This window comes from Geospiza fortis, unplaced genomic scaffold, assembly GCF_000277835.1.
Source record: "Geospiza fortis unplaced genomic scaffold, GeoFor_1.0 scaffold85, whole genome shotgun sequence".
Taxonomy (NCBI): Eukaryota; Metazoa; Chordata; class Aves; order Passeriformes; family Thraupidae; genus Geospiza; species Geospiza fortis.
This window is the reverse complement of record NW_005054358.1, coordinates 1,531,485-1,555,975: the sequence shown is the minus strand read 5'-3', so window position 1 is coordinate 1,555,975 and position 24,491 is coordinate 1,531,485. Positions and strand designations below refer to the sequence as shown.

At 47.6% G+C, this 24,491-nt stretch overlaps 1 protein-coding gene across 2 annotated transcripts in view; it reads right to left on the bottom strand.

Annotated features, from left to right (window-relative positions):
* Window positions 1–24,491, bottom strand: part of PNPLA7 (patatin like phospholipase domain containing 7) — a 133,443-nt gene that overhangs the window by 34,656 nt on the left and 74,296 nt on the right. For both annotated transcript variants that reach the window (XM_031059253.1, XM_031059255.1), the window contains exons 22-25: window positions 16,420–16,483; window positions 15,796–15,964; window positions 14,535–14,717; window positions 12,793–12,911 (exon numbers count right to left, since the gene is read on the bottom strand). In XM_031059253.1, the coding sequence (XP_030915113.1) occupies window positions 12,793–12,911; window positions 14,535–14,717; window positions 15,796–15,964; window positions 16,420–16,483 (535 nt within the window). The remainder of the gene's footprint in view (window positions 1–12,792; window positions 12,912–14,534; window positions 14,718–15,795; window positions 15,965–16,419; window positions 16,484–24,491) is intronic.

Here is a 24,491-nt window from a genome sequence, read left to right as displayed (position 1 = left end):
GAAAGGAGCCCTTGCTTTCATCCCCTGGGGAAGTGCTGCTGGCATGTGACTGTAATGCATGAAGGCCAGAGCAGAACTGATAAAAGGAAAATTCCCCTGTGAGCTGTGCATGTGCCAGCCCTGCACGTGCTGCCAGACCTGGGATGAATCTTCCTCAGGAGAAGGCAGCCAGTGCAGCAGGACATCCCAGATCTGAGTGCCAGCAGGAAGGCAGGCTGTCCTCCTGCTCAGGGGCTGAAGGAAACACAATCAATACAAAACCAATATTTTGTGCACCACTATTTCCCCCACGAGCCACACCAGCAGGATGCTGCCTGTGTTTGAAAGAACAACCCAAGCTGGGAGCAGCCAGAGGGGACACTCAGTTTTCACACCATGGTAAGGGGACAGCCAGGCAAGGCTGCAGCTCAACCACCTCCAATGTCCATGTCAGCTTCAAAAAGGAAGCTGGACTCAAAGAGGAATCCAGCCTGAGCAGCCCCATCTCTCCTCCTAACTGACTCAGCAGGATGAAGGAGATCTCCCTGAATGCTCTGAGGAGATGCTGTTTCCTTTGGCTAAAGAAGGATCAAGGCCATGGCTGCTGCAGAGCTCTGCTGTGTCTCCCACCAAAGCCTCCCCAGAGTGGGACACAGCTTCCAGCCCTCCTTCCTGATGGAGCTACCTGGCAAAGGAGGCAGAAAAATAGAGAAATTGTCAAGGGGACTTTATTAAGCTCCACTAGAGCCCAACAAACCTGAATTAAGACACCCTCAGAACCTTAAAACTCCTGAAACAGCAAAGCCATAAAACCAGCTTTTCCCTGAAAGGGTTGTCCAGGCTTCACAGGCTGCTCAGGGCAGTGGTGGAGTCCCCAGCCCCAGAGGGGTTGGAAAGCCACATGGATGTGGCACTTGGGGACAGGGGTCAGTGCTGGCCTGGGCAGTGCTGGGGGAATGGTTGGACTCAATGATCTTAATGGTCTTTTCCAACCTCAACCATTCTGCAATCCTATGAATTTGTATTTACTGTGTCCATTTTGGAGATGTGCAAAATGTGGTGCCTTGGGCAACCACTCCCAACCCTGCTCTGAGCACAAAACAAACTGAAGGTACCTGAGCTTCCAACCCACAGGACTGGAGAGCACACCCTGAAATCCACCATGTGCAGCACACAGGGAACCTGGCACTTCAGGGATCCCAAAACAGGCTGGTGACTGAGCCTGCAGCTCTCAGAGCACTACAGAACCATTAACTGAGGGGTGGTGGTGGTTCTAGATCCTTCTAGGAGTCATTGTGCAGCTGTTCCTTGTGCTGGGGTGAGTGGAAATTGGATGTTGTTTATGTTTATGAAGAGCCACATGGAGTGGCATCAGGAAAGGTGACATAAGGAAAAGCCTGTTCTTTACACAAACACCAGCATTGTTTGGTGTGTTCTGTGCTGGATCCTGGCATTGAGTGGTTCAGTCACTGGCTCAGAATTGGAGCAAGTCTGCTACAAGTTGCAACTGGCCTATCTCCAGTTGGCACCTTCGAGCTCTTGCAGCAGCAGCAATACAGCCAAACATTGCTTTGAAATCTAATTCCAGTTATATCTTTCCAATAACATTATTTCCCAGCCTTCCTGACCATAAAACTTCCCAGCATCATAAATCAGCCAGAATTATTGCAGTGATTTTCTGCCAGCTCCAAAGGAGCACAGCACCCTGATCCCTGCATTTCTGCAGTTCTACGTGAGCCCTTACAAGGAACTTTCCAATCTTGACAACATTAATGAACTGTTAATCAACTAAGCACCATTTCTAAGCTAAATAGAGGGAATAACCCCACATTACTGGGTTCTCATCCTAACATCCAACAATCAGCAGGATCTCTCCCAGCAGCTGCCCTGGAGGAAGTTTTTTCCCTTCCACAGCCCACACATATTGATCCAGAGACCTGAATTTTCCTTGTCTTCCCCTCCATTAACAACAACCTCATTCCATCCTCCCACTTAGCTTTGCCCTCAGATTCCCACCAACTCCTCAAGCCAGAGCTCAGGAGCCATTTCCCTGTGGCCTTGCCATGCTGCAGAGATCACACCCTGTGCCAGGCAGGCACAAATGGCAGGAAAAGCATCTCCTATTCATCACAAGCCCAGTGAAATCCCCTTCCTGCAAGAAAATCCAAATACAATGTCCTTTTATAGCCCTGATCTTGTTTCTGCGTTATACACTAACTTCAGAACAAGCTTTAAACAAAGAGATTTGTGTCTGACACAGAAATAAATGAGCAAAATGTGTTCAGCCCTTCCAGGAGAGCTGTCAGGGCTACCCAGCCCTGGGGTGTGAAGAGATACAGGAGGAAGGCATTGGACGGGAGGAAAAGCACAAAATAATCAAAGTAAATTATAAAATGCACCAAGGTTTTTGCTTTCTGATCCCAGCTGGCTTGGAGAGGGGCACAGGAGCAGGGGTGGCTGAATGACAAACTGCACCCACTTGGGGATGTCACAAAATCCTGTCCCTTACTCTGAGCCAAGGAGCCCTTCAGTTATCATCTGCAAAGGAAGATAATTTCTTTGGATAACAAATATATCCTCCTTCCCCACCCTTCTGAGACTTATTCATTAAAGTCTTGCAAGAACCCGTTCTGAGCACAACATCTGGAAGCTGCAGAAATAAGATCAAAGCATTCAGGGAATAGAACTGAGAATTTATTTTTTCTTAACAGGAAAGCTCACTGCCCAGGTAGGGCTGGACAGAGATTCCCCAAAACCACATCAATGCAAGAACCATACTCCTGCAAGCACAGGGAGAGCCTGGAGAGCTTTACAGCTGCTCCATGGGAAGTGAACAGAGTCCATGCTTTTACATCAGATAAAAAAAGGTGCAAAACCAGCAACAAGAGCTGACCCACAACTCCACCACCTCCTTGTTTAATTTCACCTATTTATCAAGGCACTGCTGTGAATAAATGAGTTTGGTGGGAAGACGGGAGGTCAGGACAGAAGAGTCCACTAAACCACCTGCAATTAATTTTAGGGGTTTTTAAAGCAATACCTTTGAAGTTGATTACTCCCCAGCTCCTGCTGCCTGGAGAGTTTATAGAAGCTGTTACAACCTTCAACCTCCTGGCAGATGGGAGCAAATGAGCAATTACAGAGGTGCTGCAGATGGGAAAAGGAAAAATCAGATCATTAAGCATTCCGTGGGTGCCAATCCATGTGATTTTGTGGGCACGTGATGGCCCAACTGCTCCACAGCTCTCTGAGCAATTGGCATTCGGGTCTGGGAATCTGGGAGCAGCCACAGGCTGTGCCTTTCCCCCAGCTCACAGAGGCAGAGCTCTGAACTCTGCACAAACACGATTTAACCACCATGAACACACCCAGGATGGTCCCTCCCTGCAGAAATCCCAGCAGAGCCTCCCAGAGCAGTGAGGCTGCAGCTCTCCCCATCCATCTGCAAACACAGAGCCCCAGGCCCCCACAGGAGCTCCAGCCATGTCTCAGGAGATTTGCTCCACAACAGCAAATAAACTCACTGATTTATTTTTAGGGGTTGTTTTCTGTTTGTTCCAACAACCTAACTAGGGCTGACCTGGATAAGACTCAAATTAGATACCCAAACATGCATTATCATCATCTTCTCCAAGCAGGAGCCCACCTTCCTTACCTTACTTCTCTGGCCTTTCCCAAGGAGCAGCACAAGTAAAACACCAAGGCAAAGGTGCAGTTTTATCTTTAAGGATAAAGAGTTATGCTGCTTCTCTGTTGTTTTACCTCCTGAATTTCAGAATTTCTGCTGGTTGGAGTGACTTTGAGATATGTACAAGTCTCTTTTCTCAGCTCAGTGCCTGAAGAAGGAGTTAAATCTCTTCAGTTCTCAGTTTTAAGGTTGTTTATTGTATCTTATCTATAAAATATTTTTTCTTGTCTAGCTGAAGTTTGCTCAGCAAGACAGTTTAAGGCACTTTGCTTGCTTTCGGGGTGGTGTTATGTATTTATACTAAAAGCTACATATACAATGTTTACAATCACTTTCTAATACTTATCACCTATGTTAGACAGTGAGCTTCTACTCTAAACCAATCTAAAAGTGCCAACATCACAGCAGAAGATGGAGGCTAAGAAGAAGAAGGAGAAAGGCTGGACACGCTCAGATTCTTCTATTTTGTTTTTTGAACTTCTATTCTAAAAACTTTAAAATTTACTTTTTCACTTTGGGATAAATTCACTATCATTCTACTTAAATTGTTGTGGCTTTTGATTTTTTATATAAAGGTTGGTAATTATTTTTTTTAAGGGCTAAATCAAAGGCACAGGGGTCCTGGGCTTTGTGTTAAGGTCTCTGAGCTCTTTGGCTAGGGTCTTGAGCTTTCTAGGGCAGCTAGAGGAATGCTTTGGGTTCTCACACCTGCATATTGCCCTGGAAGCAAATCTAGGTTTTGAAAGATGCTGGGAATCCAGAAGCCTGACTCTGGAATTCAGCTTTCCCTGTGGTTTTTCTGCACGTGGCAATGGATGCTCCACTCATGCACAGACACCCAGCACAGGGCACTTCCCTGAGCCCCTGCAGCAGCAATCACAAGCTCTGAAACCCCCCATGCATCAGTCTGAGCTTCAAAAAGGGATATCACACAGAGAAATTCCACCCCACTGTGCACTGAGGTACAGACATTTATAAACACACACAAAAGCCATAACACAGGTCACCAAACAGCCTCCCCTCCTCCAGAATGCTCCCAGCCAGCCCAGGCTGGCCAAGATGTGCAAAACTGCAAAGGCCACAAGGATTAACCTCAGAGCTGCCAACTTTCTGCCTTTCCAAAGTCAAAAGACAGACTGGCCTGGTGTACAAAGGGATTACTTTGAAGAACAGGAACTGGAGGAAAGATATTTCAAGCATTCAGAGGTTGCAGTGTTGGTTTTGGTTTTTTTTTCCATGTCACACAGCAGATTGAGCCCCTTTTGTATCATTTTGATACTTCCCTGCTGCAGAAATCCTGCTTCCTCAGCTGTTACTGGGCACTGATAGACTGCAGATGCTGCACAGCGAGCCTGATTCTTCCATTTAAACCCAGAGAAGCGGCATTTTTCAAGTTCCTTTCATATCTCTGCTTAATTTGCTGGAACTTCAGAGCATGATCAGGATGAGGGATGGGGTCCTTTTAGCAGCACATATTCTTCAGGACCTGTCTTGCTAGAGGAGAGGAAAGCACAGCCCTGACGTGCCAGCTCAGTACCTCCAGCAAGCACTTGGAAACGGAGCAGGAATTTCAGGGATGCTGCCTGACTGCATCAGGGGGAGAGAAAGAAAAGACAGCAACTGCAAAAAAATTCCTTGATCTTGTCTCTTGTAAGTGGCAATCAGGAAATGGTGAGAACCCAGTGCAGAAGGGCCCAGTGTGTGCCAGACAGGCTCCATCCAGGGCTGCCAGACACCAGGCTGGAGACAGGGATCTTGGCCAGCCCCCAGCAGAGCCCAGCACCCAGATCCCTCCTGCCAGAGGAGGCAAAGACACCCCCAAACCTCTACATAAACCCTCTGCAGCCCCTACATAAACACTGACCATGGCACTGCACCCAGACAGCCCAGGGGGTCACCTGGTCACCCCTCTGCCTGCTGCAGTGAAGAGTGAACCCCATCAGAATAACTGGATGGCAGGATGGTTTCAAACAAATTCCCCAAACACATCCAACCCAGGAGGCAGCAGCAAAAATCCATTTCCATTTTGAGATAACAACATACTGCTGAAACCCCAAACAACTCCTGCTGGTAATGGTTTGTATTTCTCTTCCCCCTAAGTGCTCCAGAGGCATTTCAGAGCTCCAGAGGGCGACCTGCCCACTGCCCACACTGTGGCTCACCAAAGCTCTGAGGCTTTCAGCCATTCCCTCAGCCCCATGAAATCCCTGCCTGTCCCTTCTCCCCAGAACCCTTCAGAGCTGCCAGTGGCTCCAGGAGCACCTTGGAGAAGCTGGAGCTGCCCTTCCAAACCTCTCCTAGCCAAGGGCACAATGAACAATGGTTTTAGCAACAGTTTGGTTCCATAATTGACTTCAGAACAAGCATTTTCTCAGGCTGTTTTCTGAGCACTTCAGGAAAAAACACAACCCTGCATCCATTTTTCTACATTTCAAGCTGTCAGCTCTGTGCCCTATAAATTTTAAGCACTGTGAAGCAGGCACACCAAATGAAGGGGATACCTGTGCCCCATTATAAACCCCTGAACACAACATTAAACATTGCAATGAATTACCTATTTGCAAACCTGGTGCAGCCCTGAAGCTCACTGCATGATTTGGAATGATTTCAAAGCCAAGAGTGTTTCTGTTGACACACAGGGACACACCAGGATGGCAAAAAAATGCCATTTTTCACAATAGGTGAAAATCTCACCATTTGTGAGAGGACTTGAAAGCAAAGACTGAGAAAGGAACTAAAGGGCAGAAGTAAAGAAGATATGAAGAAATGAGTGTGGAGTAAAAACAGTGCAAAGAAACTGAGAAATCTCAAGGATTGGATGTGTTAGAAAGGGAAAAGAGACTTGCAGACTGGCAGACACAGCCAGGTGGGAAAAGAAAAAGGGAAAATATGTTGTGTACTATCTAGATAAAAAAGGAAGAGTGGAGAAGTTCTCAAGATATTACTTTTATGCTCCAACACAAGGAACTGGTCATGACAGCACTTGGGCTCCAGACACCCTGATCCTTCCTGGTGCCCCTCACCAGACTCAGTCCATGTTAGAGTCCTGAACCCAGCAAAGGAGCTAAAAAACATTTACTGTGTCCCAATTTATGTGAGGAACATCAAGAGCCCAGGAAACTCCCAAGGGATTTTCTTTCATCCCTTCTGTAATCTCTGTATTGAATATCTTTAGGATCCCACAGGGGAAAGCACTGCTCTGTGTTTCTGGCAGTGTTTTCCAAAGTGCTCTCCTCTGGAACTGCCTCCTTCAGGCAGCAAATTCCTCCCCTCTCCTCCCACACACCCTAAGTTCACATTGTCTGGGTGCCTGTGGTCAGGTTGAATAGTTTAAGAAAGGAACTGCCCCCATGTTTCCAGTTCCCTCCCTGTATTTGAGGTTCAGTAATCGATCTTAGGAGCCCACCAGCTCCATCCCAAGTTCTGCAGCTCTGCAGTGACAGTTTTAAACAACATCCATGCACACACTTCTCCTCCTGATGGGGTAAAAAGCCTTCTACCATCAGTTACCTGTCTTAGCTGAGGAATAAGAATTAATGTTCCTTAACTGCTGGAACTGATTCCAAAGCACCTGCACCATAAAACCTCAGAGTGTCCCCAGGAGGTTCTGTTATTGCCCAAGACTGAACCCCAGGGTTTCATAACCACGATGCAGGAAAAGGAGCTGCAGCCTGGGAAGGGAGCTGTCAGCCCACGGGAGCAAATTGTCCATGTCAAGGACAGCACTTTGTCATTGGAGCAGCATTTCCACCTCAAATTTCAGCTTTTCATTCCTCAGATGTTGCATCACACACTGGAAGTTGGGCTATGAGGTGTCAGTTCTACCACTGCCCCACCAACCAGTCCCCTCCACCCCTTGGAGCCAAACCTTGGTCCTGACCCAGGGAACATCACCTTTATTAGGCCCTAAAATCCTCACTAAGCCCAGATATTTTCTGTGCAGTCTTCCCCTGTTTTCTCTCCTGTGCTTCTCTCTGCCTTTGTGGACCACGGAGCAGAAGATGACATTGCACAAGGGATCTCAGCTCTTCTCCACAGCAGCAGTGCTGAAAACAGACCTTCCCATGCTGCCACTTGACCTTGGGAGAACTAAACACAGCCCCAAAAGGCAGAGGTGCTATTTCCACCCTCCTTTCCTTGCAGCACATTCCTCAGTCATTACCACTGTTACATTACCACATTACACTGATGAGAATTTAAATGTTCATTAATTCTGTCAGCTTGTCAATTTTTCCTTAACGAATTCAAGCAAGGGAAAGAACAGTGGCTTCATGACTCCTCTCAGGAAAAAAAGTTGATGAGAATTTCACAGGAGACAAGAAAGAATTTCTTTTACCTGCAGTGACCCTCTTGCCAAACACCAGACCTGCACCATGCAGTGCAGAAGTGAAAGTTTCTCAGAGCTAAGATGGCAAAATCCAATTAAGGAGGAGGCATTGAGCATCTAAGTAACAGGGTAAGCACCAAACCCTGTCTGTTACCAATTAGTATGAGAAAAGGACAGAATTAAGAAGCAGCTGCCCTCAACCAAGATGGCATGACAAGGGTTTTGCTTTAAGGCTCCTCTCCGTGTTAGAGTAACAAACCAAACAGAAATACAAACCAACCCCCAAAACCTACTGGTGTTTTCATTAATCATTTCTGAGTGCACACATGAGCATACTGCAGATTCAGCTTCTGCATCCTGCCAGCTCGGCCAGCACTTCACTGCTGGCTGTGGGATTAAACTGCTGTGTCACCAGCCATGGAGCAGCAGCACCAGGTCCCTGCGCCTGCTGAAGGCAGCCAGAGCTCCCCAGAGAACCTGGGGAGGAATATCAGATCTCACAGCACAGCACTAACTTGCCTCAAAGTGTTTTACATGGGTAGATCAGGCCATAAATCCCAAACTTGATTCCTCTTTTAGCAGGCTGGAGCGGGGGAAGCAGCACAGGGTTTGTTCCCAGGCAAGAGCTCCTCACCTCCCAGCCACACTTGCAGGCTAAAAGCACCAACAGTCAGAAAAGGAACATGATCTTCTCAAGTTCTCAAAATCTGTTGCAAGTTTTTCCTTATGGTGTGTTGGGAGCTTTGCATCATTTCTTTTCTGCCCTGGTTGCTCAGAACACAAAGGGGCAAAACCCTGCCAAGTAATGCTGCCACACTGGGCTCAGCCTCCAAACAGAAGCTCCTGGAGATGCATGTGAGCATCCACCACGTCCCCCCTGCTCCTTGCTTGCCCCCTGGACAGGACAGTGTGAGCTGTGCATCCCTTCCAGGCACTGCATGCAGCTCTGCCATCCTGCCTGTGCCAGGGCTTTGGCCCAGTGCAGACACAGGACAAACAAATTCCTTGTGCCTTCCTGCAGAACAGGTCAGTGTCTGTGGCAGAGACAGGTGGCGGGATTGACAGTTTTTCCAAAGTTGCCTGAGTGAGCTGGAGCTGCAGCCAAACCTCACAGCCACAGCAAATCCTCCATGGGTTATTCTCCCTGCAATCCCAGAGTCAAACCCAGAGTGCAGAGAGCAAATGTGATCTCTTGAGAGCAGAACAATTGAGATCTGCCTCTCAGGGACTCTCCCAGCCTCCTCATCCCTGGGTAAAGCCATTGAAGAGGAAGATAAAGCCAGGCTTTAAGGAGCTCAGCAGCAGCCCATGAGTGACCAGCTGCCTGTTCTTCCTTCTCTAAGAGCCTGGAGTGTGAGCACCCTGCACGTGGCACAGGCTGCAGCAGCACAGACAGACGCAGGAGACAACAGGAATGTTCATCAGACACAGAGATCCCATAACAAAAAGGGCAGAATTTGCTTCTCTTATTTTTATCCTCCCTTTCCAGAGGGCCAGAGCTGGAAACAAATGAAAGGCAGAAAGGACAAGTTGCTGAAACAAGCCACCTGCCCAAAATGAAATGGTCTGAGCCATGTCTGTAGAGTCAGCAAGAAAAAGCATGTGCAAAAAACCCACATCAAGTGCTGAGGTGAGACAATAAGTTTGAGGAGAAAACTAAACAGAAAGAAGAGAAATTAAAAGATGCCCTGATGAAAATATCTAAAAATATCCTTTGACAGCAGCTTCTCGGGAGAGGTTGAAATGCTCAGGGTGGGATGTGCAGGGACAGGAGTAAAAATCCTTGTGGGTCCCTTCCAGCTCAGGATATTCCGTGATTCTCAACATCTCAACCCATTCTTCTGCCAAAGCCTTAAGGATTCCCAGATAGTTCTGTAATAATTATTTACTCCCTAGAAATTTTAGTTTTCAAACATCTTTGCTGAGACAACCATAGCAAACCAAAGAAGGGGTGGGCTGTACGTGGGAGGGCTAAAGGTCAGGACAATTATTTATGGAAGGTTTATGCCTTTGTTGCAGAGCTTGATGTGTCATTATTCTTGCAACTCCACCTCAGAGGTATTATTTTCCTAAACCCAAATCCCCTTTCCTTCCCTCAAACTCCACAAGGTTTCTATCTAAAATTAAGTTAGCATTTAACAAAAGCAAAACACTGTAATTTTAGAACCATATCACTTCAAGTTGTTTTATTTTTATGCTTGTAGGAGAAAGAAAACCTTTAGTTCCTATGAGCCTTTTGTCATGACAAACCACAACGATAATTACTGGGAAGCTGCTCTTGCTAAAACCTCCCAATCCGGCTGTCACTGGGAAGCCAGACAAACATTCCCAAAATAACAACTAAATAATTGATATTACTGGAGTCACAGAACACAATGCCTTGAACAAATACCCACCAGCCAGCCCCTGTCACTGTCACCTCTCCCTGGCTGTGTGACCTGCATGGTTCCTGCTCTGAGAGCAAGGTGGGAGGATATTCATGTAATTATTATCCAAAGGCCATCAACAGTCTGTGCAGAGACAAAGACACTCTTAGTCTGACTGTGCTTTAACCACAGGATGATTTTAAGTACCTAATCTAATCTCTTGAAATGCCCTTGTTAGTAGAAATGGGCAATCTAAGAATTTATTTTGCCCTTCCAAAGGCAGAGGTTCAGAGTAATTCTGAATCCTTACATGGTTAAGAGCAATTTTGTCTTTTCTCCAGTCTTAATTATATTCTCACTTTGAAAAATCTCTATCTAACCACAATTTAGATGATTATTTAATGACTAGAACAGCATTCTGTACCTTTCCAGGGAAAACACAGTGCTCACACCATCCCTGTGCCAGCCTGGAACCCCTGAACAAGCATCTTAATCTGTGGCAAATAAAGTGCTTCAGAGAAGGAAGAAATATCCCATTTATCCACTCTGCCCTTAATCCTCTTCGAGTCCTCCCCATTCAGGGATGCAGAAATGAGCAGAGTGATGGCTAATGGCCCATGGCTCCTTGCTGAATGGGTGATGAGCATCCAGAGACCCCAAAGCCAACACAGCAGCAGAGCAGCTTTGCAGAGAGGGACAACACAGGACCAACACAGTGACCCTGCTCCTCCTTACCTCAGATCCTGCACACTCGCAGGTGGGAGCTTGCAAATTAAGTAGTAGAATAAAAAAAAAACAAAACAAAAACAAAAAACAAAAAAATAGTTTGGCAAAAATTACTGCAATGTTAGAGAAGGAAGGAAGGGAAGGAGCAAAATGTGCTGCCAGCAGTACAGGAGTGCACATATTTAGCATGACACAGGCTCTGGTAGAGGCAGAGATATCAGCTGGGAACAAATAACAAACCACAAATGCTCTCTATCAGTGGATGAGAAGCCTCCTGAGATACTGAGATAAAACAGAAGCTCCCCTCTGCTGTTCTGCTTTGTGTCTCCACAGGACAGAGCTTGTCTCGGAAATGAAATCCTGAAACCAGCCCAGGTGAGGGGCTGTGAAAGGGAGCAGGATCAAGGCATCTGTGAGACACTCGAGGAACCAGCTCTGGCTGTCTCAGCCCCAGGAGGAGGTGGCACAAAGGAGCTCCAGCCTCTCCTGCAGCCAAGGCTCCCCTGAAGCACATGCTGGCCCAACGACAAAAATGTGACATTTCTGTGCACTTCAACAGACAGACTGCAAATCAGGGGGTTTATTTTTTTGAGAGCTGTATTTCAAAGCACTCCTTTAAAGCAGGGCTTCAAGAACACAGTGATGGAGACAACGAAGGCGGTGCTCGCTTGAGACAAAGGGCGACTCGATTCTGTCTCAACAGAAAACTCTCTAAGTAAAAAGGGATTCCAAAGAAAAATGCCAGCAGTAATTTATTTCTAAAGCTCACTGGGGTTTCAGATGGAATTCTAACAGAGTGCTCAGCACACACCCTGTCCTTGTGTCTGCAAAAACACACCCTTCCTGTAAGGTAAGGCTGTCAAAGTGTATGGGTACCTGGGGGTTTGGAGGATTATAAAGATGAGAACATTCTCCATTAGAGGACATAATTCCTCTTATTGCTCAAACTTTGAAGAGCTTTGAAATACTGTGAGCCATTTCCTAATATAAGAATCCATAAGGGAGAAAAATCCAAAGTGTAGGCCAAGAGAAGGAAACGTCATCTTTTGTGCCCTGGTCACCTCCTGGTATTAAACCATTATGGGAGGCCTCAAGAGGTCACAAACACTCATGTTCCTTCTGCAGAAATTCTGCACAAATCCCCACAGCAGGGTAAGTTTGTGTCATTCCTCAGTGTCTCCTCCCTCAAATGCTGCCTGCAGAGCAGTGCTGGTGTCCCAGGATCTCTGTTATCCTGAGGGATCTGTCCCAGCCCAGGGACAGCTCTCAGATCTGGTGGATGCACCAGCACAGAATTCTAGACTGGTTTCGATTGGGAGGGACCTTAGAGCTCATCCTGTCCCACCCCATGCCAGGGGCAGGAGCTCCTTGCCCAGGCCAGGCTGCCCAGAGCCCCTGCAGCCCTGCCAGGATGCCCAGAGCCCTCTGCAACCCTGCCAGGCTGCCCAGAGCCCTGTGCAGCCCTGCCAGGCTGCCCAGAGCCCTCTGCAACCCTGCCAGGCTGCCCAGAGCCCCGTGGAACCCAGCCAGGATGCCCAGAACCCCTGCAGCCCTGCCAAGATGCCCAGAGCTCCTGCAGCCCTGCCAGGATGCCCAGCGCCCCTGCAGCCCTGCCAGGATGCCCAGAGCCCCTGCAGCCCTGCCAGGATGCCCAGAGTCCTGATCAGCCCTGCCAGGATGCCCAGAGCCCCAGGACAATGCCCTACCTGGCCCCTCCGCCGCCCAGCACCAGCGCGATGGCGTTGCCCGTCAGGACCCGGGCCAGGCGGGAGAAGTCGGAGTGACGGTCTGGAACCTTCTGGAACACACGTTCATACATCTCCACCTGCAGAGGAGAGCCAGGCACGGTCACTGCACGGGCAGGACAGCCAGCAGCAGCCTGCTAAAAGATGCTGTAAAGATGAGATTGGAGCTTCTCTCTTGTGAGGGAATGCTGGAGGAGCTGGGGCTGCTCAGCATGGAGAAGACAAGGCTGACAGGGGACCTCAGCCCTGTGTGTCCCTGTGTGCAGGGACCAGGCTCTGCTCCCTGGGGCCCAGCAATGGCACCAGAGGAACGGGCAGGAGGTGATGCCCAGGAGTTCCACCTGGACAGCAGTAAGAATTTCTTTCCTGTGCAGTCACCAAGCACTGGACAGAGACCAGAGAGGCTCTGAGATCTCCCTCACTAGAGATTCTCCAAGTCTGCCTGGACACAATCCCAGGGTCTGCTCCAGGGGACCCTGTTGAGCAGGGAGGTGGGACTGGACTTCCAGTGGTCCTTTCCAGCCTGAAGCTGTCAGTGATTCTGTTACAGCTCTTCTCCAAAGGAACAGAGGGTTGTGAACCACCCAAACACTTCTAGTGGCCAGTGGCCTCTCTGAGTCTTTTATAGCTGCTGGGGGTACTACAGAATTTCCTTTAGAGCTTCTTTGTCACAGACATGTTTTATACAAAATCCTTTCCTTAGGATTTTTTCTCCTGAGAAGTTGAGAGGCCTCAGGAACAAAATGTAAACAATGGTTATCTGCTGCTGTGGAATGCAACAGGTGCGTCTGTGATTGGTCTCATGTGGTTGTTCCTAATTAATGCCAATCACAGTCCGGCTGTTTCATGCTAGCTGGTCAGTCACAGGATTTGGTACCATTCCATTCTTCTTCTTCTTTGCAAGCCTTCTGATGAAATCCTTTCTTCTATTCTTTTAGTATAGTTTTAATATATCATTTACTTTTAATATAATATATATTTATATATCATAAAATAATAAATCAAGCCTTCTGAAACATGGAGTCACATTCTCGTCTCTTCCCTGGTCCTGGGACCCCTGCAAACACCATCACACTTCTTCTCTTCCTTGACAAGAATTTAAAGTTCTTGGGAAGCATCCCAGACTGCCTCTGCCTCGTTTAGCAGAGCTTTGGGAAGCACAGGGATGCTCCCAACAAGAAGGACTCTACTACGGCCTGTACACACCTTTCATTGGGACTCTGAGACAGTGACTACGCTTTCAGAATATCAAAAAGCCAAGTCTGCATCCATAAAGAAAACCTGGCCCCCTTATCCCTGTTCCCTAAATCCAATAGAGGCCAAACAGATTTAAAGAGTGTGGTCTCATATTTGAGTGGGACTCAGAGAAAGATCCTTTGTTAATAATAGAATGGGTTTTTCTTCCTTACAGGTCTCCAAATACAGTTCTTACAATTATGGAGATGATAGCCCGAATTATAATGAGAGCCAGAACGAGATTGCTGACTATAGCAGGCCAAGACTTTGTAATTATCTATTTACCTTTGAAAAAAGATTACCCTGATTGGGTTTTCCAAAATTCAGAGGATTTGCAGAATGCATTGTTAAATCTATGTGTGTAAGAATATGGTGGACTATGATTACCCCAGATCCCCTTTGACACACAGATTACAGATCAAGTGAGAGAGAGCAGGGGACCAGCCACCAAGGCAGGAATGTCTTACCAGCTTGGGCAGGCTCCTTTTGGAGAAGACTCTGCGTGGGCAGTGGATGTGGAGGTGAGCAGAACACCAGCTCCTCATGTTGAGCCACTCCACGGTGCGGGACGGGAGGGGCCCGTCCTCCTTGTGCAGCAGGACCAGCTGCTTCTGGGCTCTCACTGCCGTGTTCTCCAGCATCCTCTCCAGCTACAGCAGCCACAGACAGCCAAGGAAAGGACAGTGAGTCCTGGCTGCTCCAGTCTCAGGGTGAGATACAACCACACACACCCCACACCCCTATTCCCACCTGAATCCCACTCTGCAGTCACAGCCCCCAAACATGACTGATTTAGACAACAACACTGTTAACTCTGGGCTTACACAGCACACAGAGACCTAAAATCAGCCAAGGATTCAAATCTGAATATTTTTGACTTAAACCAGGCCATTAAAAGCACAGCACAGGCAGGAGCTGCTCCTGCAATGGGAGATGCTGCCCGAGTCAGACTCGAGGCCACAAATATTAAGTGTTTTTTTCTTTCCCTTCTCATCAGTCCACTTTTTTTCCTCTTTGCATTTCTGATTTTAATTTTTTTTTGTTGTTGTTTTAGGCAACTGCTGGCAGCTTGTTCTGTCTGTGCTTCCTGCCTCCCACATCCATGCAGAAAGAGCCCACACAACGGGACACACACGAAAGCTGCACGTGGGACCAGCCCAGGCTCTTTGCAGGTCAGACTCAGCACTTCACCATCCTAAAAAAACCCACCTGTGATCCCTTTTTAAAATTTCTTGAAGAATTTTTGTCTGGTCAGAAGACTTTGGTAATAAAATATAAAATCATAAAAATAGATAGTAAGGGAAAAAAATTACAGCTTAAGATCTGTAATAAAATATAATAAATAATTCATGCACTGCAATTTAGATCTACTTTTTGCTAAGCACACATCATGAATTTCATCCAGGCAGAAAAGAATTTCTCCCTCTGTGTGGAAGCCCAAAGAAATTCTGGGCAGAAACACAAATCTTCAAAGCAATTTTTGATTTACCATTGGCCAAGATGACTCTTTAGAGGAAAAGAACTTTGCTGGAAGTACTCCTACATAAAACTTGCCATCTCAGAGGATTCTCATGCAATTCTTTTGCTATTCCTAACAGGCATGTCTCAGGAATATTTCATTATTTATGCCTCACTGGGTGTTAAACCCAGGAAAACACATGAGTGTGAAGCAAGCTGCTTTGAGCTGGGCTGTTCCCAGTGCCAGGAGGGGAAGGAGCAGCTCCCAACCTCTCCCACGGTGGGCTCCTGGTCTCCCAGCCCCACGATGAGGATGCAGTCGGCCTGGCGGATGCAGCGCTGGGTCCAGGGGGTCAGGGTGCTGTCAGCCTGGTACAGCACAATCCTGTGGATGTCCTCCTGCTGGCCCAGCCAGCTGGTCAGTCTGTACTCGTGGATGCTGGGGACAGACAAGGAAAACAGAGAATTCAACTGGTGTTATATCACAGCTCCCAAGAGAAGAGAGGGAATCTTACACAGGGAGAGAGTGGCATTTCCTGCTCAGCCAGGATCTGCTCCCAGCTCCTGCTGGCTCTGTTTGTCCACGATTTACACCATTAGACAAATACCAAGGCAGGAGGATACAGTGATGCCCCACTTCAGTGATGCTTCCACAGCATCCCTAAGCATGAACACACTCAGAGAAATTCAGCTTTTCCAATTTCACAAGCGAGAAAGTAACTGTGGGAAAAACCCACCCACACCTGCACAAATACTCCTGAAACATTGTCTCCAAAACCTGGAGCAGAAGGCCCAGTGTATGTCAGAAGACAGGATTTTGTTCCCAAACTCTGTGTATTTATAAGAAAACCCCAATGTCTCTGCATTTCCCTGAGCAGTGATGAGGGCAGGTACCTGTCGAGAGCAGCAGAGCCCAGGCGCTGTTTGATGTTGTCACTGGTGAGCAGCAGGGCAGGACCTGGGGGAACAAGGAAATTCTCCTGTAAACACCTCAATCTGAGCTCCTGGAGAAAACTGCCCAGAGAAGCTGTGGCTGCCCCATCCCTGGAAGTGTCCAAGACCAGGCTGGATGAGGCTTGGAGCAACATGGCATAGTGGAAGGCATCCCTGGCCATGGCAGGGGGTGGAATGGGATGGATTTTAAGGTCCTTTCCAACCCAAACCATTCTCTAATTCCAAGAATTCAATTCCAAAAGTTTGCTTTGAGGGTAGTGATGGATCAGTGCATTGGTCAGAGCTGGCACAAAGTCCTCAAAAAATTTTCACACTTTTCTAGGAATACATCTTCCAATTCTCCCTATTCCCAGAACTCTGTTACTGCATTAGTCACAACCTGCAAGCTCTGTTTTCCCATTCCTCAAGGTCATGTAGGATCACAGAACCAGGGAATGGTGTGAGTTGGAAAGGACCTTAAAGCTCATCCCATTCCATGGCAAGACACCTTCCTGAGGACCAGGCTGCTCCAAGCCCTGTCCAACCTGGCTCTGGTAACAGCTCCTACTGCACCTGCATCTTCACCAGCTCAGCATTCAGAACAGCACAGACCTTTACAGCCACAGGAAGGCCAGGATCCTGCTTCCAAAGAAAAAAGCTGTTCCCTCCACCTTCCAAAATACAGAACTTGTTCATCCTGCATTGAACCACCTCCCCAGGTGAATCCTCAAGCTCTCTGCAGCATTACTACTCCTTATCCAACACGCCAACAGGAACCCCAAAAACATTCCCAAACTTGAAGGGCACAGTCAGGCTCCTCTACAGACACAGACACATCTGGCAACAGCCTTAGATCTGAGCTGAATTTGGTGCACATAAAGCTTCTTGCAGGCACTTTAGTTTAATTTTCTTATTAGCAATTCTAGTGCAGCAGCAATTTGTGCCATGTGTGGTAGAAGTTGCAGGGTGACTGCAGCTAAACTTGAAAAAATGCAAAGAAAAGAAAACTTAAGGGAATAACTGCACACCTAGAGAAAATATTACCTGTCTCTTACTGAGAGAGAAATTCACATTTACAAAATATGACAGAGCAGTTGCTTTTTATTCATGTTTTCATTGTGCAATCCCTCACTGTTTCATTAACAACAGAACTGAAATTTATGTACTAAATAACAAAACACTTCATCATGTGAGGAGTCTCAAGGCAAGGTTATAATGTGTTCAGTAAAAATCAAGGAACTGTGAACAACCAACATGGGAGAAGGTCTCAGATTCACATCTCTGTGTTCAAAAAGCAAAACCCCCAGGTAGAGATCTGGAACTGGGTGTCCTGACCTTCAGGGCCAACTCATCTCCCCTGTCCTAGGTTACAAATGCAAGATGTGACTGGAGGTGTTTATTCTATTGCCATCTGTCAGAGCTGGGGCAGTTCTCTTCTGTTCACTGGGAGTTTTCTTTATCTCTCCCACAGCCAATGCCTCCCTCCAGGAGATCTCTGCTGTCCATGGCCACTGAGTGTCCCTGCAGGGCTGATCCAATTCCAGCATCCCATGGGGAGATGCTCTGCCCAGGGGAGGAGCCAAGCATTCCTACCTGGATCCAATCTGAGCCTGGAGCAGCACAGCAGCCTTTGCCCCCTGCATTGCCAGAGGAGCAGCTTTCTGCTGCCCTGCATTGCCAGAGGGAGCCCAGGCCCATCTGCAGCAGCCCTGGAGCTGCAGAGGAAAACTCCCCCCTTGTGCAGGATCCCTGCTCCAGCAGCAGCACAGCTGGCACTGCAGGAGGGCTGAGCCCCCATGGGATGGGGCTGTGCCACCCCCTGACACACAGGGGGGCAGGGCATGGTCTGACTCTGGCCGCAGATTTTTTTTGTTGCTTTGTATTACTGCATTTTAATTTAAATTTCCCTAGTAAAGAACTGTTATTCCCGCTCCCATATCTTTGCCTGAGAGCCCCTTAATTTCAAAGTTATAACAATTTAGAGGGAGGGAGGTTTACATTTTCCATTTCAAGGGAGGCTCCTGCTTTCCTTAGCAGACACCTGGCTTTTCAAAGCAAGACATCCCCCCTCAGTACTCAAGTCCTGCTGCAAAGGTTTCACTCTGCTTTAACTGACTTTACTCTTACACTTGAAGAAGTTCCCAGGTGCTATTTTCCATCTTGTACTTTCTAATACCCAAGTAACATTTGCTCTTTGCTACACTGATTATCAAAGAAGATCAAACAGAAATGGACAAAAATATCCCATAAGCAGAGACCAAAAGATAAAGCTGGTGAGAAAGCAGAGAGAGGAGGATGATTCAAGAATAGAATTTGACTTCCCCATCCTCCAATGAAAGTTCTAGAAGTTAGTTCCTAAGAAAGCAAGAAGTCCCAAGCAGAGGGAATGAGCAGCATTCCCAGAGCAGATCTGGGCTTAGCCTGCCCTTCCCTCCTCCCTCTGCAGCTCCTTGAACCATCCCACAGCAAGGAACAGCCCCAGTGCTGGGGGAAGGGGTAATCACCAGATCTTTAACACTGGCAGATTCTTTATCTCACTCACTGTTCACCTGGTGTCAGTGCTGGTATGGCTTTGAAATGGCAAAAGGGGATAACAGAGGTGTCCCAGAGGGAATACCGATGGCACTGCACAGGACAGAACTGCAAGGGACAGAGTGCAGGGCAATTTGCAAGCATTCAGCAGCATAGCGATCATCAATGTTCATTAATGTGTCAAAGTTCTCAGTTAAATAGAAAAGACAGGTGGATTAAAATTGTACTCCAGGACATGTGGCTCACAAAGCTTTCTGGCAGTGGTGAAAGTTTAGCAGGCAAAGACAAACAGCCTGGAATGCCAAGTGAGCTGAGGAATGCAATAAAAATGCTAAATAAGAGAGCCAACACCAAGGGAACAGTGTGGGCACCTCTGCCTGTTACCCCCTGCCCTGGTCACTGAGATCCAGCAGCACCAGTCCCCAGTGATGCTCTGGGGCCCAGGCTCCCGGGGTACACCACTAAACCCAGGAACACCATCAAAGCCAGAGACCTGCAGCCAGAACAGCTTTCATCCTAGGGCAGAGGCAGAGTTTGTAGGGCTGGGCTGGATCTTTGTGCTCCTTCAGCCCGAGGCACCTTGGCTGTGGACAACATCAGAATGAGCTTTGGAGAGACTTAAAAATCATACCCAGACCTCACTTCTGATGTGGGAAAGCAGCAGTTCAGAGAACAGGACACAAACAAGGGTGCCCAGACAGATCCTGGCTGTGCCAGCTCAGGAGGAGCCTGCCCAGCACCCCATCCCTCCACGTGCCAGGGACACGGGACAAAGATTCCCAGACCTTCATCCCCAGCACAGAACACGGTGATGCTTCCAACAGAACCAACTTGTTTTGTCTCAGAAATACCAACCATCTGCTCTGCACTCCCAGTTTCTAGCAGGCTCCCAATTAATCAGCCATTAAAACCCCTCCATTAATGAGACCAAGAACACCAACATATGTGAGCTCAGAAAACAGAACCAACAAAAAGTTATCTCAACTAAACTGCTGTGAGCAACCAAGTAATGAAAAAATATCATTCCTATCCTGGAGGTTCAAGGCCAGGTTGGACAGGGCTTGGAACAAGCTGGGATAGTGGAAGGTGCCCGTGGCAGTGAGTGAGATGGGCTTTAGGGTCCCTTCCAACCTAAACCATTCCATGATTCTGTGATGATTCAAATCCACAGCCCTTGAACAGCCACACCTGCAGGCAGGAGTGACCAGCCCAACGTGTCAGTGCATCCTTAAAGGGCTTTGTCACAGTCACACACCTCTAAGCACCCCCTCTCCAAACCTGGCACAGCCTCATGGGCAGCTTCCAGCTGGAGCTGGCATCAGGGACACATCCCTGCACTCCTCAGTGTTCTATTAATGGGATCAGAACAGCTCAAAGTGAAGAACAGGAGAGGTGATGTGAGGTAACATGAAATATTCCTCCAAGCCCTGTGTGTGTCTCTGACAGCAGCCAGCAGCAGATTGCTGGGGAGGAGTATCAGAGCAAGAAAAGCTGAGTGCCATTCCCTGAGCCTCCAGCTATCCACAGCTTTCTCAGCCTTTTGGATTTCTCAAGCCTGAGGTGGTGACTTTCAGTAGCCTGGGGGATTTTTCTGTCAGCCAAGAGCTCACAGAGATCCTGAAGCCCAGGTTTTCTGTGCTTCAGGTGAGAGAACTGCAGGCAGTGGCCTCACCCCAGGCCCAGGGATTGTGGTTTCTGGGAAAACCTCCTGGAGCATCTAAAGCTGTACTCCAGGGCCATCTGTTTTTCACTACAAAACTAAGGATTCCATGAAACAGGAGGGAAGGGAAGGAAAAACTGGCAAATGCCAGAGGTCTGGTTCATTTTCTCTGCTAACAAACAAGGGCACTGAAGAGAAGGTCTGCAGCAAAGCTTCCAACCTCCTGCCCCAGAGAGGGGAAAAACCCCATCACACAAGACATAAAACCTCCCTTTCTTGCCAGTGAGCAAGAGACTCACTTGGGTCATTTTTTTCCACAAACACCAAGGTATGCAGAAGCAGGAGTACAGGTGTCCTAGTTCTAAGTCTAATAAAACATGGACCAAGAGTTGCCTCGAGAAATGAGTGGCCCGGAGGGCAGAGAGTGATTTCTGAGGCTCAGAAATGGTTTCAAATCCACCTCACCAGAAAAACACACCCACATCAAAAGAGAAGACCAGTACAATACACACTGTGGAAAAATTTCAGCACAGCAAATTTACTTGCTTGGACTCCATTAAAAGAAAATTTACTTTTGGCCTAATAAAAGTCTTCAAAATTATGTGGCTAAGTCACATAACTGACAAATGAGTTGGATGTCAGAGGATCTTGTCCAGCAAAAAAATACTAAATGGTGCCAGGGTTCAGGCACCACAGTGAACATTTTACATTTAAATCTAATCTGTGTGTAAAGACAGGCAGAACTGTAATTAAAAACTCCAATAAATTATTAGCAAAGATTTTTCAGTGAGCTGTCCAATACATTATACATTTTTAGAACTGAAAAGAAGGAAAATTTAAAGGGCAGAAAGGATAGAGAGAGACACATATGTTGGATTTGAAACCCTCCCTACTTTAGTTTGAAATTCTATGAGATCAGAGGGCTCCCACATAGAACCAGAATTTGCACAGCCATGTGGTGTCTTTTAGCTGGTCTCAGGAAAGGAACAAAAAAATAGTCAGGCAAATACTTTTGAAAAATCTGAATACTGCAGAAGAACTTCTTATCAAAAGATGCTCTCAGCTCTACAAAGATTAAGAGGAAAAGAATTAATAATAAAAATAGACATCATGAACACTGACCAGAATTCATCAGCATGATGAATTGCAGAGCAGAAAAACCTGCCCCCCTTCCTGGCACTCCAGTTCAGAGCTGGAAAATTCTGCTCCTGCTTTCTGCAAGTTGGATATTGCACAGCCTCCTTTCTTGGAGACCCAGAGCCCCAGCTGCAGAGGAAGGGCTGGCACACTGGAGCCAGGGGACAGCAGGGCTGCAGTCCAGGGGTCCCTGTGCCCTGCAGGACTTTGAGGTCACTGTGCCAGGCAGGACCTTGGGGGCCCTGTGCCCTGCAGCCCTGGGATCACTGTGCCCTGCAGGACTTTGGGGTCACTGTGCCCTGCAGCCCTGGGATCACTGTGCCCTGCAGGACCTTCTGCTCTGCCCACAGAGCCCAGAGGTTTTTCATTCTATCTCTGTCACAAGGTGAAGGCAGGTCGAGCTGCTGCTGCCAGGTCCCAAATAAACCTTTCGTCCCACAGCTTGTGCCATCAGCAGAGCTGCCCCAGCCCTGGCCCAGCACAGGGAGGAGCTGGAGCTGCTGCAGAGATCCAGAGGAGGCACCAGGGGGATCAGAGGATGGAGCAGCTCTGCTGGGAGGAGAGGCTGGCACAGCTGGGATTGTTCATCTGGACAGGAGAAGCTTTGGGGGGACCTCAGTGTGGCCTGGCAGGGCCTGGAGGTACAGGAAAGATGGAGAGAGACTGTCCAAGGACATGGAGTGCCAGGACACAGGGAATGGCTTCCCACTGTCAGAGAGCAGGGTTGGATGGAATATTGGGAAGGAATTGTTCCCTGGCAGGGTGGGCAGGCCCTGGCACAGGGTGCCCAGAGCAGCTGTGGCTGCCCCTGGATCCCTGGCAGTGCCCAAGGCCAGGCTGGGCAGGGCTGGGAGCAGCCTGGGACAGTGGGAGGTGTCCCTGCCATGGCAGGGGTGGGATGGGATGAGTTTTAAGGTCCCTTCCAACCTGGACCATTCTGTGATTGGAAGCTCCATGGAAGCACAAACATCCCTTAGTATTTAGTTGGGACACAATCCTACTGTCTGGAAACAATATGTGAATTATCATAAATCACAGAAACACCGAGTGTCAAAGGAAGCAGCACAATGCTCTGGGGAAAGCTGTAGGAGGTCCCACACGCTGGTGCTCTCTGTGTGCAGAACGTACCCCTGATGGAGAGCAGGCTGCTCACCTGAGCTGCACCCATTACAAATGAAAACATTAAAAAAAAAGAAATTTGAAAAAAAAAATAATTAAACCCACAAAAAAATTAATCAATGAAACCACTTAGTCCTATCTCATTACAGGCAAAAGTAGATTTTTTTGGGGGGGGGGGGAAGAAAGATTCTGAGTACTTTTTCACATTTTGTGGACAGTAAATATTCACTATCAAACTAAGATTTTCTAGTTGTCATTACTTTAATAGCCCTTTAATAATACAGAAGTAGCTAAAAATTACCAAAACAAGCCCCAAAATCCTGTTGAATAAATTCACCTGCAACCAGCTCCAACTCCAAGCATTCTCATGCCAATTCCAGGAAAAGGAAACCACTTCTTAAGTGTTATACTGTGCTACAACCCAGCCTGCATTCCCACCAGGACTGGGGCCAGCCTGCATCCTGAGGCCAGGCTCCTTCCCAGAACTGCAGCAGCTGATGATTCTTGCAATGGTCCCAGTGTTCCTCCCTGCATCCTCCTCATCCCTTCTATCCTCCTCTCCAACCTGCATCAGGGGAATTCAAGGCATCACTGCAATATCCTGCTAAATTCATATTAACAGGAAGGGGAAGGAATTTTCTGTAATAAATATATTAAGCTGCAAAAGAAAGCTAAAACCAGCTGTTCTCCCCACATATTAAGGCTGCTCTCCACTGCTCTGGAACAGATTTGAAGCCCAGAGCAATGAAATTATACAGATCAAATGTTAAGTATGGATTAAATGTTAAGTCAAGTATTGTAATCAGATGCTGCCATTTAAATTACAATTAGAAAAAAGGTTGGTTCAAGGAAAAAAGAAAAAAAACCCCAAAAACGTGAATAGCAGCAAATGTTCAAAGCAATTTTCCAAACTGAGAGCTCCTTTCAGAGAAGATTTTCAATTAACCTTTGTCAAGCACATTAACAGCTCTCATTTCCATAAAGCCAGGGCAGGTCTGATCCCAGCTCACACCCAAACCCCAGGTGAGCCCAGCTGGGAGCTCAGGGAAGGGCTCAGGGAAGGCCCCAGTGCAAACCTTTCCACACGGATTCATGGAATGGTTTGGGCTGGAAAGGACCTTAAAACTCATCTCATTCCATCCTTTCCATGGGCAGGGACACCTTCCACCATCCCAGGCTGCTCCAAGCCCTGTCCTGCCTGGTCTTGGGCACTGCCAGGGATCCAGGGGCAGCCACAGCTGCTCTGCGCAACAGCTCCCCTCATGCCAAATATGCAGGTGAATAAGAAAACCGACCTGAAAACAAATCAAAATTTCACTCCACTACTCAGTTCATTTTCTGTTGCAGGAAGTCAGAAGAAAAAAAAAATCATTCCAAAACCCATGCCCTTCCCTGAAAGCCAAGCAGCACCTGCATGTGGCTTCGTGACGAACACCCAAACAACCCCAGCCAGAGGGCAGAGGAGAAAATACAAAGTTAATACATACATGGAAATACAAGTTAAAAAAAAAAAGGAGGAAAAAATAAAACATTGCTTCTGCTAAATAAAGCAAGAAAACCTGCAGGCTGCCCTCAGCCCAGGCCA